Below are 18,707 nucleotides of genomic sequence, written 5' to 3'. Positions count from 1 at the left end.
TGAGAGAAAGAAATATTATGCTCATGATCTTCACTTATATTTGTTTGAGCTTGTCAATAGCAACACATGAAATTTAGTCCCAAAGTGATAGATATCCAAGAAGGATATAATAAAAACTTTCATGAAGATCATTGGACAAAATAAACTTGATTCTTTATAATAGTTTTGAGATATGATGATGTGATATGTGAGTCATCTTGATGAGTAATTATGCTTTAGTAAGTTGGTGTTAAGGTTTGTGATTCCCTATGCAAGCACGAAAGTCAATAGTTATGCAATGAAATTATATCCTACTTGTGGTGCATTATTCGGTGTTAGTTATGCTTAATTCTCGCTTATGAGATTATTCGTTTCTTGGTTGGTCGCTTCTCAATCTTTTGCTAGCCTTCATTTTGCACTAAGTATGATCACTACTTGTGCATCCAAAAACCTTTAAACCAGTTTTGCCACATGAGTCCACTATATCTACCTATATGCGGTATTCTTTTGCCGTTCTAAGAAAATTTGCATGTGCCATCTCTAATTTTCAAAAATAAACTTCTCTTTTGTGTGTTCGTTCCGCTCGCGGAGCAGTGAGGGGTGGCTAATATTTTCCATGCTAGATGTGTTATTCTCAAGATGAGTGTTTATTCACTTGTCATTGCATGAGAGTAAGGCAAAGGTATTAGGGATGCCTAGTCCCGAAATGAAAAAAATGAATTTACTTTATGTTGTCAAATAATAAATTCCTTGGAAAGTGTTGGTATGGAGGGCACCGTGGATACAGTTAGCCATGGAAAGTGAAAGTATGGTGGAAAAAGGAATAAACTTTATTTTCTGTTTGGGAACCGCCTATGACATATCTAGCATGGAAAGTGTTGGGAACTCTAAGTCATTTTCGTTGGTGGGATGGATACACCTCCCAAAATGTTTTTATCTCTAAGTTTTTCGCTTTGAGCTCTGGCACCTCTACAAATCCCTACTTCCCTCTGCAAAGGGACTTTCTTTTACTTTATGCAATTTTTATTTTGAATTTGAGTCTCCATCTTCTCTTATAAAAGCACCAACTAGGAGGCAATATGATCGTACTTGAGTATTGGGTGTAGCTAATATGCGAGTGTGTTTCATGAATGGATCAATGGTTGAGCATGATGGGCTAGGGATAGCTTATTTTAGCGTTGATATTTTGAAAGACTTGGTTGCTTGTTGATATGCTTGAATATTTAAATTATCATGTCAAAACTAGATTATTGCTTTGAACAATATAAAAGTCCAAATGTCCATGCTATAAAGAAAAGAATATGATATGACATGTTAGGCAGCATTCCACATCAAAAAATTTGTTTTTATCACTTCCCTACTCGAGGACGGGTAGGAGTTAAGCTTGGGGATGCTGATACGTCTCCAACGTATCTATAATTTTTGATTGTTCCATGCTGTTATATTATCAATCTTGGATGTTTTATAATCATTTTATAGTCATTTTATCTCATTTTTTGGTACTAACCTATTGACATAGTGCCAAGTGCCAGTTGCTGGTTTTTTCCATGTTTTTTACATCGCAGAAAAGCAATATCAAATGGAGTCCAAATGCCACAAAACATTACGGAGAATTTTTATGGGCCAGAAGGAACACAACGGGCCCTGGCTGCGCCTGGGGGTGCCCCGAGGGGAGCACAACCCACCAGGGCGCACCAGGAGGCCCAGGCGCGCTCTGGTGGGTTGTGCCCACCCCGGGTGCCCCGGACCGCATCTTTGCTCTATAAATACCCCAATATTCCCAAAACCCTAGGGGAGTCGACGAAATATTGATCCAGCAACCGCAGAGTCCAGAACCACCAGATCCAATCTAGACACCATCTCGGATGGGGTTCACCACCTCCATTGGTGCCTCTTCGATGATGCGTGAGTAGTTCTTTGTAGACCTTCGGGTCCGTAGTTAGTAGCTAGATGGCTTCCTTTCTCTCTCTCTCTCTCTCTCTCTCTCTCTCTTGATTCTCAATACAATGGTCTCTTGGAGATCCATATGATGTAACTCTTTTGTGGTGTGTTTGTTGGGATCGATGAACTTTGAGTTTATGATCAGATCTATCTTTTTATATCCATGAAAGTATTTGAGTTTCTTTGATCTCTTTTATGCATGAACTCTTATAGCCTCGTATTTCTTCACCGATATTTGGGTTTTGTTTGGCCAACTTGATCTATTTATCTTGCAATGGGAAGAGGTGCTTTGTAGTGGGTTCGATCTTACGGTGCTTGATCCCAGTGACAGAAGGGGAACCGACACGTATGTATCATTGCTACTAAGGATAAAACGATGGGGTCTATCTCTACATAGATAGATCTTGTCTACATCATGTCATCGTTCTTATTGCATTACTCCGTTTCTCCATGAACTTAATACACTAGATGCATGCTGGATAGCGGTCGATGTGTGGAGTAATAGTAGTAGATGCAGGCAGGAGTCGGTCTACTAATCTTGGATGTGATGCCTATGTAATGATCATTGCCTGGATATCGTCATGAGTATTTGAAGTTCTCTCAATTGCCCAACAGTAATTTGTTCACCCACCGTTTCGTATTTTTCTCGAGAGAAGCCACTAGTGAAACCTACGGCCCCCGGGTCTCTTTCTCATATTATTTGCCTTTACGATCTACTTTTATTTTCAGATCTATTAATCTAAAAACCCAAAAATACTTTGCTGCATTTTATCTTATTCACGATCTATTTATTCAATCTATTACAACTTTCTCCCGTCACTCACCAATTTCTGGCACCGTTACCCAAAAGGGATTGACAATACCTTTAATACGTTAGGTTGCGAGAATTTGTTATCTGTGTGAGGGGTTGTTTACGTTGTGTTGCTTGGTTCTCCTACTGGTTCGATAACCTTGGTTTCATATCCGAGGGAAATACCTACTGTCGCTGTGCTGCATCATCCCTTCCTCTTTGGGGAAATACCGACGTAGCTTCAAGCGACATCAGCAACAACACCGATGAACTATCCCCTATTTAGCCAATGGCTCTTAATAATTTGAACTGTCATTTGATAGTAGTTAGGATGAACTGTCATTTGTTTAACTAGCTGGCACTACATGTTCAGATTGTGTGTGGTAAGCTCATCACTAGTTAGAAATGGTGACAACACCTTATGCAGGTTGCAACCAAACACCATGTCATATGTGTGCGTAATGCAATGCGGGCAATCAAACGCCGAGTCAAAAATGGTTGTCTCACGCAACTAGGTACATGCAGGCAACCAAACTATGTGCATCTGGGGTCTTTTTGCATGCATCCCCTCAAACCGGCTCACTAGAGCCAGGCTCGCCAGGCCAGGCTGGATTGGCCATGTAACCAAACACGCCCCAAAGCAACCAGCTAGTACGGGTACATATGGACTCAGGATCTCAGAATCTCCATTGCATGCATCCATTAGCTCAAGGCAATCAGATTTCACCACCACCTTAGAGCAGCCAACATCAGAGCATCGTTAGCCACGTACCTCTAATTCGACCACTCAAACGCCCGCGGACGTGCCCGGTCAGTGACCGGGCGTGTCCGTTTTGAGCCCCTACTTTTTCATCCGCGCAGCCACACTTCTCATTTTTTTCTCATATGTCTAGTCACTTGCACGTGATTGATAGAGAAGAAGAGAGAGAAAGAAAAGAATGAATAAAGAAAGAGAAAAGGTGGTCTGGGGTGGGGTCGCGTCATACGTGGCGGACTGACCGCGCGTGTCCAGGTGCGTCCGCGTGCCCTCATATCATCCTCATATTTGAGATGGATATGAGGGGTGTCGGTCAGTCCGGACGTTTGAGACGGGTATGAGGGGTTCGGTTGGGTCGCGTTTTTGTGACCGGTCACTGATCGGACTGCCTGTCCGGGCATTTAAGATGGGTATGAGGGATCCGGTTATAGATGCTCGCAGATAGCAATTTGAGCCTCCTAGTGCTAGAGCTTCAGCAGTTGGAGCATTCAATGTGTGATTTATAGGCTCCGCGGCTCTGGCGATTGTCTCGCCTCTGCAGTTTCGTATAACAGCAGCTACTACTCCACTTCCGTCCTCAAAGAAAGCTGCATCTGTATTCAACTCATAATACCCTCGAGAGAGTTTTTTCCATCTTGTAGTTGGCGGTGGAGTACCCGTAAAATGAGCATAATTGATAGTTATTGCCTAAATGGCGAACACAGTGTTCCTCACATTTTTAAGTTTGTGATTTTTTTTAAACTTCATGGACATTATTGAATTCATGTTTTTTTGAACTTTTTACTTTAAAAACATTTTTTTCAAAAGTCAACGAGATCGAGGGATTTGGGAAACCAGTCCCTTTTTTAGAATCATTTGGGAAAACACGCATCAGCCTTCTTCTTGGGTCGGCCCACGAGCGGTGGCGTGTGGGCGCCAAGAAGCTTAATCGGTATATGCGAGCAACTAGTCAACGATCGCTCCTTCGGTAGTCTCCTAACGATCACTTGGGGTGGGCTAAGAGCGCTATGGGCGTTCCTATGGTTTTTTATTTCATTTTTCGCACGCATTTTCGATTTTTTAGACTGTTTTTTCAGTTTTTTGGTTTTTCACTGTTCTTTTTTTAGCTTTTTGGGCAAAACAATTCAAAAAAAAATAGCGAGAAAAACTTTCTTTCGCTTCTGCGAAAGACATGATTTCGCTTTCGCGAGAGGCACTGTGCCTCTTGAAAACAAAAAAACACATTTCTTTTTTCCTTCCGCAAGAGGCACGGTTTAGCTTCCACGAGAGGCATAGTTTTGCTTCCGCGAGAGGCATGGCCGTGCCGCTCGGAAAGGAAAAAAACACATTTTCTTTTTTTCTTTCGTGAGAGATATGATTTTGCTCCCATGAGAGGCACTCGGATACGTAAAAAAACGCGTTTTCTACTTTTTTGTTTCTTTCGTGAGAAGGCACGGCCGTGCCTCTCGAAAACGAAAAAAACACGTTTTTCCTTCTGTGGGAGACACGGTTTTACTCCGCGAGAGACACGGCTGTGCTTCTCGAAAACCGAAAAAAACTTGTTTTCTATTTTTCTTTCACGAGAGGCATGGTTTTTTCGTCCCCTTTTTTATGAAGAAAAAGTTCGTCAAAATCTATCAACATGGGATCTAGTTTTGAAGATCTCGACGCGATGTATCCAACGGTGAAAACAATTTGAGATTTGGACGATCTCGACGTGATGAATCCAACGATGAAAACGGTTTGAGATTTGGACGCACGGTTTAAGAGATAAAACGTTTTAAATAATTGGATTTTCAAAAAAGGAAAAAACACTCATTTTTTTAGGGTAAATAATTGGATTTTCGAAAAAGGGAAAAACTCTCATGCTACGATAAGTTGAAGGAGTACTCCTCAATTTGGCCCGTGTAGTAAGCGTGCTTTAGCCCAGGTCAGGCCGTGCCAGCCCATCTGGCCAGGTCTGACTCCATGACAGGCCCAAAGGGGAGCGGTAGAAGCGTCTAGCACTCTCCACTGACTCCGTGGGCGTTCGTCAAGCCGGGCACGGAACGCGCTGCCGCTGCCGCGATCCGAGCGAGCTCCACAAGCCGACGCCGGCGGCGAGGAGGGAGGACGGCTCCGATGGACGCGTCGGGCGAGTTGCAGTGCGTGGGGCGGCTGGAGATCGCCGCGCCCCCGCCGGCGCGCTACCTCCGCGTGGGCTCCCTCCCGGTCCCCACCGACGACTCCGCCTACCTCCCCGCCCTCCTCCCCTCCGCTTCCCCGTGAGCTCCCCCTCCTCTCGATTCTCCGCGCCCCTGCGCTTGTTCGATCGAAGTGGCCCGTGTGCGAGTCTAGGTGCCTCTAGCTGATGCTTCGTGCGATTTGATGGGCTCTGATGCAGGCTCCTGATCGAATCCATCGGGAGGCTGTTCAATCCGAATCTCCCGAGCGATTATGTTGCTTAGGGCTTGCGTGTTGAATGCGGCTGTGGGATGTCGAGGGCTGTGCTGGCGAATTTGAGCTAGAATGCGATTGGGGGAGAGATCACTATCTGCTTTGCTTGTGCAGTTAGAATTGTTCCTGGTTGTGATTCGTTGGTGAGGGCTTAAGACGGTACTTGTATAGTAGATCCTGGAGATGAAATGTGAATCCCTTCTTCAGTTACTGGGTTTATGATACTATTTTGGGGGAGAATGACTATGGCGAAATGATCAACGGGCGTGCTTGCTGCTTGCAGCAAAGATCGGTCTAGCGAATGGTGAACGTTCTGTATCTCATTGTAGTGGTTACAACTTACAAACTAGCAGAACATAGATTTTGTGTTGGAACCTACTCTACAACCTAGAGTGGGGGACACTATCTCCACCCTTTCTCTTTTCATTTGGACAGCATCAACTAACGAGTATGTAGTCACAATCATGCTGGGAAGTGTAAAGTGACGCGTAACTGTTACCGAATGAAATTTCTTGTAGTCCGCAAATGCCCAAGTAGAGCCTGGAGATGAAATGTCAATCGCTTCTTTGGTTAGTGGTTTGTTATGGTATATTTGGGGGCAGAGTGACTATGGTGAAGTGATTACGGGCGGGCTTGCTGCTTTTAGCAACGACTGGTCCAGTGATCATGAATGCACCGTATATCAATGGAGCAGTTACAACTTACAAACCTGCAGAATATAGATATTTTTGCTGGAACATAGAATGGTGGTGGACACTATTTCCACACACACGCGCGCGTGCGCTCTCTCTCTCTCTCTCTCTCTCTTTTTTGCATTCAGACAGCATCAGCTAAGGAGTATGTAGGCAAAATCATGTTGGGAAGTGTAAAGTGACACATTACTGCTATCAAATGAGATTTCCCCTTGTCTGCAAATGTCCGAGTAAGGAGAATCACTAGTTTAATCTTGCTCTTATTGTCACTAATATTGTAGGACTGGGACTGGAGCTCCAAGGTATCAAATGCTGCCACTGGAGACTGACCTCAACACACTCCCCGTGATTCCAAACCTCCCGGAGAAGGTTTTCCCAACGGATGCGAAGAGTACTGAAGGTGACCTCTGTCGAGCCTTCGTTGTTATAGTTTGATCATCAAAACAAGATTCTAGGCTTCTTGGCAGTTTCTAGTATAAGGCGGCATTACTGATGGTAAAAACATGCGCGTGCTATTAAAATTATAACTGTTTTAGCGTGTGGTAAGCATATGTGAGTCAAAACTGTCACGATTGGCTGCCTTTTACATGTATCCAAGTGATTTCTCAGCCACACCCTATATAATTAAATGATGTTTGGTATTTACAGTTGATGGATGCTATACCTGTGAAAACTCTAGGTAACATGACCTGGTGAATTATTATTCAAGCATATTTGGTCGGTAGCAATGAACACCCCCCCCCCCCCCCCCCCCCCCCCCCCCCCCCCGCGCGGTGCATTGTTACCGGTTAACAAACTTGTATATGCTTCTTCTTGTGAGTATTACCCTTGTAAATCTGAGGTAAGAAGTGAGGCTGTGAGAGAGTGAAAATACCAGCTTTGGGGTTTGCTATTTCATGTTCATGATACCTTTCTATCTCATCCGATGAGCTTTTGCTGCAGTGGTACATGCAGCAGCAAAACCTTTCAAATAACGGGAATCAGTCTGTTTGAGATACCAGTGGTGTAGTGTAACTGTGTAAAGCACAGGAGGTGAAACTGTAGTAGTCCATAGCGCACAGCAGGAACAGTACATAAATTGGTAATCCAGGACGAGAGTTAGGCATATTAGAAAGAGTCCAGAAGAAGATTATGCAAGCTAGAGATATAGAAATAGCTAAGAATCTGTATCATGTTGGGAATTCATAGTAGTGGGTTATTGTCTTCAAAGGCAGGCAAGAAACATAGTTCTCTCTTCCTATTGCTGTCGACAACATCTATCTTCCAGCCCACTAACCTTGTTCTAATTATCTGAAACGGCACTTACCCGCAGGATGCCACCTAGGCCACTGCTACATCATTCCTACAATTTGCAAAAGTGATCTGCTGTCCACCAGTTTTGCTGAAGACAAAATACGGGTGGCGGACTTAAATGCGCCGCGGTGCTGCCTACCGATTATATGGAAAACTATGTGCTTGCATTAATGCATTGATATATTTGGAATTAATAAAAACAGACTAAAGAATATCGGGGTGGTTAGTAGAAAGCCTAGCAAGCCGCTTCAGACAAACAAACAACAGATGATAAAGGCGATCCTACGTAATAATATAAGGAAGCACCTCCCCTTTTGGTTATGTGAGCCTTCGCCTTTCCCTTCTTCATCTATCTTCCTGTTCCCGTTCTTAGCTCTCCACCTTCCCTTTGCCGTTTCCAATAAAAGCTCTAACCCCATCGGCTCAAGGGATAAACTGTGAGGCGAGCATTCCATCTAGCACACGAACAGGTTCAAAAGGCTTAGGCGACATCATGGGGTGGTACTGACATCTCCGATGGTACCCGTCCGTGATTGCTCTGCTTCGTGTCAGCAGATCTGGTAAAAACCTTGTGTTCTTTTTTGGACTTTACGAATTCGTTCCGTGATTGCACAGAAATTATCGGACTAATTGCATTAGTCAGGCGATTATAAACATCTAATGGTGCTGATAGGCCTCTGGATCAGGTATTCGTGGTTCCCCACTAGCACCAAATACGCGTCCGACTACCATCTAGGCAGTGTGCTTATCACACCGCTGTCCGCATGATCCAATAGTCCCAAATTATTAAAGTTGTTTGGCATGAAATAAATTTCTGTTGATATATGTTTGTTCATATTCTTCAGGATTACGGTGTGGAAGCGGACTTTTCAACCAAAACTTATCAAGGAAGTGTGAAGCACTAGCTGTGTCAGGCCTAGCCGAATATGGCGATGAAATAGATGTGATTGCTCCAACTGATATTCTAAAGCAGATCTTTAAAATACCTTACTCTAAGGCACAAGTATCTATTGCTGTTAGCCGTATTGGGGACACACTCATTTTAAACTCAGGGTAAGGTGCTCACTACTTTAAAACGACCATACTCAATGTTGTGGATGCTAATGCTCCACTCCACATTGTGTTGCAGGCCTGATGTTGATGAAGGTGAAAAGATATTTAGAAGACAAAATAACCAACCTAAAGGATCTGATCCATCAATTTTAAAGAACTTCGCGATGCACTCGGTTAGGGCAGAGGCCTGTGATTGCCCACCAAGTCATCAACCATCACAGGACAAGCAAACAGCATCCATGTTGCATGGACCCTTCGGTCATAGGGAGGGTTCCTTGGATTCGTCCTCCTCGTCTAATTTTAGCACGTCGCCGTATTTGGATCAGAATATCAGTAGAAGTAGAAAACCGTCACATGGTACTTGTGAAAGCCTGTACTGGGGTGCAAGGGAAAATAAGCAAAAAGTTCCAGGATCGGACCCCATTAGGAAAACCACTCGTGTTGGTGAAACCCCCAGTTGTGAGGTGCAAGAATCTGAGAAGAGTAGGAGAGTGGGGAACAATGGATTTCGGAAGGTTTGCTTTTGGCAGTTCCACAATTTCCATATTCTCTTGGGTAGCGACTTGCTTATATTTAGCAATGAGAAATATATCGCAGTCAGCTTGCACCTATGGGATGTTTCTAGACAGGTATGCTTTTTTTTAATATGGCTTGATATTTTCTTTCCTTACTCTCTGTTGACAAATTGCCTTACTCTCTCTGTTGACAAATTGCCTTTGATAGGTTACTCCATTGAACTGGCTAGAAGCTTGGCTTGACAATGTTATGGCAAGTGTGCCAGAATTGGCCATATGTTATCATCAGAATGGTGTTGTCCAAGGCTATGAGCTTCTAAAAAATGATGATATATTTCTACTTAAGGGTGTGTCCGATGATGGCACACCTGCATTTCATCCACAGGTCGTCCAGCAAAATGGCCTAGCTGTCCTAAGGTTCCTTCAGAATAACTGTAAGCAAGACCCTGGTGCATATTGGGTATGGCTTTTGAACCTACTTATGAAGTTATGATAGTCAACATGTGTTAGATATGTTCCTGTTCAACCTTTTAGTCTCTGGATATTTTTATGTACAACTTGATTTATTTAGCAATAGACTGGTAACCACCAATGCTAGTTCTTGTGCACTTATACTGAAGGTTTGCTTTCTCAGCTCTACAAAGGCGCTGAAGAAGATGTTGTGCAGTTATATGACTTGTCCATATTACCTGAAAAACGTACTGCTGGTGATCATATATCTACGTGCAGTCCTGTGTCTTCTTTAATGAACAAGGGGAGAAGGGAATCACTCTTCTCTCTGGGCACACTCCTCTATCGTGTTGCTCATAGGATGTCTTTATCGAAGGTGCCAGGGAATTGTCACTCTTACTTTGCTCATGTACAGTTTTTTTTTGAAGATGTACTTAGTACAGCTTTACTGATTGTTAAAGGTCTTATATGTTTGCAGGTACCTAGTAATAGAGCAAAATGTGCAAAGTTCTTCAGAAAATGTTTAGATTTCCTCAGCAAGCAGGATCACCTGGTACTTATCTATCATCTCACCGTTCTACAAATCTGTTATTTTCTCAGTGAGAAATTTGTCTCACGATTTATTCTTTCGTCTTTTAGGTTGTCAGGGCATATGCTCATGAACAGTTTGCAAGGCTCATCCTTAAATGTTACGAGGAATTGGAACTGACAACAGAATCATTTCTGCTTGAATCGGAAGTTACTCTTACCGACTTGGATGACGAGTCTCCACAGTTGAGCCTTCAGAATTTACCATCAAAGCAAGATGATGTATTGACAGAGATAAGCAAGGATGAGCCAGCGGCCATAGATATTATGTTGGAGTATTCACAATCAGAATCTTCACGTGGTCATGTTGATACTGGTACTGCATCTTCAACTACAAAAGATGTCTCTGATGATAGCTTGCTAATGTGTCAGGCTGGAAACTCTCAGATATCAAAACCAATTGCTGATGCTATCTCCTCAAAGTTGGCAGCTATACATCACGTATCACAAGCTATCAAATCTCTAAGATGGAACCGGCAGCTGCAGAACACTCAGGATGATTGTGTTGACAATGCAGACACCATTTGGGAGAGACCTGTTGACTTCTCTTTATGTAGATGTGGTGATGTTGATTGCATTGAAGTTTGCGACATTAGGGAGTGGCTACCAAAACTGAAAATGGACCATAAATTGTGGAAACTTGTTCTTTTGCTGGGGGAATCTTATCTGGCACTGGGAGAGGCGTATAAAAATGATGGGCAGCTTCATCGCACTCTGAAAGTTGTGGAATTAGCTTGCATGGTTTATGGGTCTATGCCTAAACATTTAGATGGTGATGAATTCATCTCATCCATGTCCAATAGTTCGCTGTGCCTTGAAGATGGTGATCTAAACTCAAGCCTTGTATTGGATGAAGCAGAATATTTCAAGAATGCAAAATGCTTTGGTTATGATATTTCTGCTCAACAGTTGCCTCCAAACTATTTATTCTGGGCCAATGTGTGGATGCTTGTAGGCGATGTCTATGCGGAATATCACCGATTGGGCAGCCATCAAGCACCGGTGCTCCAGGAGCAAAAGCCTGAAGGTGAACTTAGGATGTCAAATGAAGTTGCAATGGAAGTCAAACGTCTTAAGAGAAAATTGGGAAAAGATAAGCAGAATTGTGGAACATGCTCACTGATAAACTGTAGCTGCCAAAGTGATAGGGCAAATAGTGGCAGTAGTGCAAGCAGTAGTAGTCCTGAGGCCTCTACATTGCATGGAAGAAAGAAAAATAAAAAAGCGTCTGGCAGGAACATTCGTTCACAATCTACTGAAATTAAAGAGAAACCTAATGCGCAGGAAGCTATGGAGAGTTCTGAAGAAACTCAGAACAGCACGAATGATACTCGTCTTGAGAAAAGGACGGTGGCAAATGCTGAACTTGATCATGATCACACCATGGATAATCAGTCAAGTAATGCTTATGCTATTCCTGATAAACCTAATGGCGATGTTTCCAGTTCGAGCGGTGGTATTTTCAAGTACCTTGGAGGTCCTAAACCAGGAGATGCTGAATACAACTTGTGTTCTGCTATTCACTGCTATGGTGCAGCTAAGGGAGCCATGTTTACATTTCCTGTGCGCTCGGCAGAGTTCTCCACCATCCTTAAGAAAAGAGGTTGGGCATTCAATGAACTTGGCCGCATTAGACTTGAGAGTAAAAATCTGAGTAGGGCTGAGATTGCTTTTGCTGATGCTATTTGTGCATTTCAAGAGGTCTCTGATCACACAAATGTTATATTGATCAACTGTAACTTAGCTCATGGTAGAAGAGCTTTAGCAGAGAAATTGGCGTCGAAGATAGAAGAATTTCAGATGTATGATCTTCCTGAAGGCTCATATATGCAATCTGTGAAGTCTGCCAAGTCGGAATATTTTCAAGCAATAAACTACTATACCGCAGCTAAGAGGCAACTGAAGTATGCTATTGCTGACAATGAAGTTGATAAATCACTGTACAACGAAGTTTACACCCAGTATGCCCATACCCACCTGAGGCTCGGAATGCTTTTGGCAAGGGAAAGCTTTTTAACTGGCAGCTACAAAGGTGGACTTGTTGATGAATCATCTAACAGAACAGTTCTTGAGATTTCAGCAAGTGATGCTTTTCGGGAGGCTTTGTCTACATATGAGTCCCTTGGTGAACTTCGCAAACAGGAGGCTGCTTTTGGCCATTTTCAGCTTGGTTGCTATCAAAGGGATCTGTGCTTGAAGTTCCTGGATTTGGTTAACAAGGAGGTCAAACAGAAGAACGAGGATAAATTTCGTAAGAAAGCTAAGTGGTATGGTTCACTAGCAGAGAAGAACTGGCAGAAGGCTTTAGAATTCTATGGTCCGAAGACGCATCCTACCATGTTTCTTAACATCCTTATGGCGCAATCTGCCCTTTCTACTAGCATCTCTGATTCGTTTCATTCTAGTGCGGTATGTTCTTCCTGGCTTGCCATCTCCCCCTATTCTAGTTACTCAGTCTGCTAGATCTTAGTTACGATTATTCTTTTCTGGCATTCCGGAAAGGGCGTTACCTGTCGTACAATTTGAACCAAAACCACGACACTTATTTTGGAATAGAGGGAGTAGTTGCGTGCAGAATCGAGCGGCGCAATGTCATTTGATTATAATCGTTTATTATGTTGCATTTTGCATTTGGTTAATACATTATGATTGTAGTGTTAAGAGTAATTTTGCTGAGTACTGTTTTTTTACTGCTAAGCAGCAGGAGTTCTACGTAGGGATATTTGGGGGGAAAGGCATCTGTAGCGGTACATAAATCACAATAGTTCACTGCATTCTGGGTTGTGTTTAGTAACAGCAGGTCGAAACCGGTTGAGCATTTAGGTTTGAGTATGTGTTCACTTACGCGCGCGCCTAGGATGTCTTATTTGTGAATGTGGAACGGGATTTCTTCTGTGATGTCATAATCATGTTTCTTGGTATCTGTTTGAAGATGCTTGAAGCCGCGCTGATGCACTTGCTGGAAGGCCGCCACGTGGTCGAAGCGAACGAGGAACGCTCAAACGATGTGAACCTGGACATAAAGCCGAAGTTCTGGAGCCAGCTGCAGAGCCTGCTGAAGAGCATGCTGAAGAACGTGGACACAAGCAGGCCAGCAGCCTCTGCCGCCAGTCAGGCCAACGGCGGCGGCAGAGGTGACGCAGCCAAGCTGAAAGAGATGTATCGTCTGTCTCTAAAATCTTCCTCTCTGGGCCAGCTGCACGCGCTGCACAAGCTCTGGGTCTGAGCAGAACCTCCGGTTCACAGTATGGCTACCGTGCTGTGCGTGTATGATATGTTGTTGCTAGTAAGCATCTGCTTTGAAGTTTGTGACTATTGTGACGATCCTGTTGTCTCTGTGTACTTGTCTAGGGAGCTATAAGTCGTAATGCTATGTTAACCAGTACTGCTAGCAAGTGAATAATAGCCGTGTAATAAAACTGTAAACTTATACTAGATGATGAAGCAAACAATGAGTTGCTGATATGGTTGGTTTGCTTTTGGAGTGGACACCTCGTTCCGGTCAGAGGAGTCTGAATGCGTCTGCTATCCTGGAAAGCATCCAAAGAGTAAGAACTTCTCACTGTTCGGAGTCCATATCCAAGAAAGCTTGTCGCCGGTCCACATTCGAGATTGCACGGCAGTTCATACGTTTGGTTGGGCTTTTCCCTGGCTTTTGCACCTTGCAAAAAAGCACCTATCTAGGGGATTTCGGCTTCTTTTTTGTCTCTAACAAGTAGTCCCAACCACTGCAGGAGGAAAAGGACCCTGCAGAACGTTTGTTCCATCCTGTTTCCTGGCAACGAGATGGACTTCTTCAGACGCCACCTCCTGTTCTTGAAGATATTGCACAACGCTACGAGGAAAAACTCAAAACTTATTCAACACAATTGTTGTGTTATTACAACACAGGGTTAGGATCCTCTGCAGCAGTGTACTCCCTCCGTAAACAAATATAAGAGCGTTTAGATCACTAAAGTAGTGATCTAAAGGCTCTTATATTTCTTCAGAGGGAGTACCATGCAGTACAGTCACTGCCATGTGGACCCGGCCCCACATGTCATCCGCACTACAACACCGTACAATACTGCAGAGGATCTCAACACACAATGCTGTGTTATTATTTCTTTATTATACACCTGAAGGCACACCGGTATGACCCAACAGAGAACCTTCTCAACCCAGACGCAAAACAGGATGACCACCAAGGTGGAATTGCTTCTCGAGAGACACAATCAATGGAGTGTACAATGCAAACCTAAAACAAACAATACATCGACTGAAACATCCCGAGGCCGACAAGGGTGAAACAAAATGTCACACTAGCAACAGAAAGCGTTGTGTGCTTTGGTATTCACATCAGACAGGCAACATCATCTACAACATCCCTCACAAACCCCCTACAACAACATCATCCTCACACGACGGCGCGGTTTCTACAGTCCACAAGTATACAACACCTAGCTTCGACGCAACCGGTTTGGTCATGGTATGGTACAACACGATGTCTCTGCAAAATTTTCACATTTTTTCAGGTCAGGATGGCCTTGAGGGCGGTGTACCGTCGGTAACAGGCCCCGGCATCCACCCTCTCCACGTGAAGGTCTTGAGGCTGGCTGGCACATATGAAACGCATATGCCGTCATGAGAATTTTCTAGACGAAGTAGTCCTGGCGCACGACGGTGATGAAGTCGCAGGGAAGCGACTCGTCCTCCTTTTGCTTCCCTACGTCACCGTTTCCTTGGATGTGCCAATATATCTTTGGAGGGAGGGGCGCAGTGAGAGATGCATAAAGGTCTGCAGTCATATGGAGAGAAAAATGATCAGCACGTCGGAATATGATATTTCTCCTGCCATTGTACCAGGCTTCACGAACATGTACCTGGGGACAGATTTTGATCAGGTTCTTTGGTGGAATGTAGCACAATAATACCGGCAAGAACTGTGAGAAATCCACAAGTCTCGGAGGCAATAATGCTTGCGCTCTGCCCAGACCAATCCTGGATAGTCAGGAAAACACAAGTAAGCTAACCGATTAACACAGGGGTCAAGAATGCCTGATGTTTTACATTGCTCACCTTGAACATTATGGCACTTGCTAAAATAGTGAGGGTTGTGAACATGGCATAATAGATGGGAGAAACCAGCGCTGTATTGAAAGTATCCAATGCCTGAAAGTTGAACATAACAAGTGATGTAGAGATGAGGATATTACGATGTGATCGGCAGATCATGCGACACATTATCTAACAGAGCTTCTTCTTTTTTCTTTTTTATGAATATGTTGCTGAAAAAACTGTAAGGAACAAAAGTTCCCTTTTTACATATCAAGATCAGGCAATGAAGTACCTTGTTCAGGTAAACTAACTGGATGATTAAGCATATAGCTGAAACCGTCACAAACATCCACGTCTGGAAATACCCAGCCTGGTTTACGCCCTGAATGGTAAGTTTAATCGCAATGCCCACGGCCTTGATGCTCATTACCTAACAAGACACGGCATCAAACGGATGTCAGTACTCATATAGCAACAAACCTGTAAGAAACCAGAGGCGCAGTCATGCAGAGCATTTACCGTGAGGGATCCGATAACAGAGCAAATACCAACATAGATCATTATGTTCGTCTGCCCATACCGTGGAGCACAATATAGCATAAGAAGCAATGAAACAGCCACTGCTAGAGCAGCATAGCAAAGGAAGGCTGAAATAGCATTGCAGATGACATGTCAAAAGACAAGTCCATTTTAATGGCAAGTAGCTAGATGGAGACACCATGGGAGCTTACTAGGCTGCGTTGCCAGGCGCCAAATCTGCTCCACCGAGTCCGGGGACCTCTCCTCGGGAGCGTGGAGGATGATCACCGTCGACCCAACAATGCAGAGAATACAGCCCAGGACGCCCACCCGCTGCAACTTCTCATTCAGCATGAAATGGGCCAGAACAGCACTGCCCCCAAAAATCACCAAAGAAACACACACATGGATATGTCAAACGAACCCGACAATCGAATTCGAAATGTTATACGTGCGAGCTAAAGCGTGGGCAATTTTACCTGACAATGATGCTGAGTGCTCCCAGCGGAGCGACGAGGACGGCTGGCGCAAACATGTAAGCCACGAAATTGGCGGTCTCCCCAACAAGCACTGAAAAAATGTCAGGTTGCAATGAGACATCTGGATCCAATTCTCACATGACTAAGGAACAGACGAAGGGCAAGAGGATGAGGAGAGGCTTACTGGTGACCATCCCGACCCACCAGAGCGGCTCCCAGAGGTACCCATACCCTCCGACACCTGCAATTTTCAGAGGACAGCGAAGGTCACGTCACCGCAGATACGCGGAACCGGGGCGCAAAGGATCCGCCTTTCTCACGAACCAGAAAGACCTAGAGCTACATCGAGGGGCACGAGAGCGACAGGCGGCGCCCTCGGGGGGAGGAGGCGGACGGACCTGCCCGGGAGCCGACGGCGCCGGCGCGGCGGAGGCCCTTCTTCTTGACGATGAAGCTGACCCCGACGAAGGCGGAGGAGGCGACGGCGAGGAGCGCGCCCTTGAGGTTGGCGGCGAAGAGGTCGCCGCCGGCGTCCGTCGCGGCGGGGCTCATCGTGCGGCGGCGCGCGGCCGGCGGCGCATTTGAGGCGGGACTCTGCCTCTGGGTGGGTCTCTTCTTGTCCCTACGAGGGGCCGCTGTGTGTCTGTATGTATGCCTTGTCCTGACCGGCGATGCGCACGATGGCGTCGGGAATCGAACGACGGAGGGGGAGAGAGAGAAGGGGGGGTGGAGAATTTTTCGAATTTATACGCCCCCCGTTTTCCATTCCATTTCGCCTTTTGACATTGCTTGGGGCACATCGGCCCCGCCACATCAAAGTTTCGTGTTCCACTTGTGCTTTGGGACTTGGCGGTCAAGTAAAAATTCTCGGGGGGTTGAGTCAAGCTTGTATTTTTATTTTATTGTGTTTTCAATACAAGCAATCATGCAGTAGGACGTGTCAAGGCACGTTCTAGATAGTGCAGCTGAAAACAGGAGTATTTCAAGAGATATGTATTATGTATTGATAATTAATCGTGCAACGGGGCATACATGTTCTAGTGGTTCAACAACAATTATATCCATTATATTCTAGAATTTGGTAAGATTTGATTTTATTTGGGTATGGGTGTGGGAAGGCAACCAGAATTTGATTTAGTTGGGTTTTTGGTAAGATTTGATTTGATTGGGCATTGGGTAGAGAAAGTCAAGAATTTTTTTTTTTGACTTGGTTGAGGTTTAGGTAAGATTTGATTTGATTGAGTTAATGCAGGACATGATTTTAGTAAGATTTGATTGATTAGCCGAGAACATGGTTTTCATAAGGACAAGCAAAGGAAAGCACTGATTTAATTTAAATTATTCTAAAACAGGAGGGAGGGGGGGGGGGGGGGGGCGAAACTACATTTGATGGCGTACAAACATCAACTCCCCTTTAGTAGTAGAGATAAATACATGGCATTTGGAATATTTTTTTTACCAAAGAAGCATTTGGAATTTTTGTTGAACGAATTCTAGTGTGTAAATGTTGTCTACTATTTTGGTGGTCTTATATTTGGTTCTATCATAGCGAGAACCTTGTTTTTCAAAGGGACGATGCCAGTCTTTATTAGGGATAAGCAACTATAAAATACCGGACAAAAGGGTCCAACAATGATTGAGACGGCGAAGCGCTGCCAACAAAGCGGGGAAACACACACATTTCAATGGATAGAGGGAGCACAAGGCTCCAGCAATGTGGTAGTTTAGCAGGTAAATCATGCAACCTCACAGCTATCCACATCCCAGCCCAATGTTACCAATTAAAAAAAATCTTAGATGTTACTGAAGGTTCTGTTCAACGTTATTATGTTCCTCTCTTTCCAAATGCACATACACACTAGGATAAGCATTGTGTTGAAGTCGTGCCTTAAAAGAACTTCCTAGTATGAAGCCACTAGTCCTCATTGTTGTTCAAAGTTGTTGCCAGAGATGAAAAAGTCGACCGAGGCTATTGTTGGGCTAGCTGCATCATTTGAGGTTTTATGGGTAGGGAGGCAACACTGGTGAATCACTAGCCACATGAAGAACTTGCACCGAGAAGGAGGATTACCCTTAGGCCAGACAATATTGCGCAAACAAATGTGGTGTTCAACTCGAAGAACCAAAGATAGGTGTTGCAAGAAGAGTAAAGGGCATCGTGGAGGGACGGCAAACAATGATGGCAGGAGTATTAGGGAG

The 18,707-nt window shown here is 44.3% G+C and overlaps 2 protein-coding genes across 2 annotated transcripts; one reads left to right on the top strand and one right to left on the bottom strand.

Moving 5' to 3' along the window:
- Window positions 1-5,351: 5,351 nt before the first annotated feature.
- Window positions 5,352-13,938, top strand: LOC109774177 (uncharacterized). The gene is made up of 9 exons (XM_020332890.3): window positions 5,352-5,710; window positions 6,856-6,974; window positions 8,713-8,920; window positions 8,997-9,549; window positions 9,644-9,895; window positions 10,070-10,261; window positions 10,364-10,438; window positions 10,525-12,882; window positions 13,406-13,938. Exons 1-9 carry the CDS (start codon window positions 5,568-5,570, stop codon window positions 13,697-13,699), a joined length of 4,194 nt encoding a protein of 1,397 aa, XP_020188479.1. The 5' UTR covers window positions 5,352-5,567; the 3' UTR covers window positions 13,700-13,938.
- An 819-nt stretch (window positions 13,939-14,757) lies between these two features.
- LOC109774178 (probable magnesium transporter NIPA6) lies at window positions 14,758-17,265 on the bottom strand. The gene is made up of 9 exons (XM_020332891.4): window positions 16,907-17,265; window positions 16,693-16,749; window positions 16,509-16,599; window positions 16,242-16,402; window positions 16,030-16,157; window positions 15,803-15,940; window positions 15,532-15,624; window positions 15,336-15,453; window positions 14,758-15,250 (listed from the first exon to the last, which is right to left on the bottom strand). Exons 1-9 carry the CDS (start codon window positions 17,058-17,060, stop codon window positions 15,108-15,110), a joined length of 1,083 nt encoding a protein of 360 aa, XP_020188480.1. The 5' UTR covers window positions 17,061-17,265; the 3' UTR covers window positions 14,758-15,107.
- Between the last annotated feature and the right edge of the window lie 1,442 nt (window positions 17,266-18,707).

Source organism: Aegilops tauschii, chromosome 3 (assembly GCF_002575655.3).
Source record: "Aegilops tauschii subsp. strangulata cultivar AL8/78 chromosome 3, Aet v6.0, whole genome shotgun sequence".
NCBI classification, from domain to species: domain Eukaryota; kingdom Viridiplantae; phylum Streptophyta; class Magnoliopsida; order Poales; family Poaceae; genus Aegilops; species Aegilops tauschii.
The sequence above is the reverse complement of the archived record's forward strand: the minus strand, read 5'-3'. Positions and strand labels throughout refer to the sequence as shown.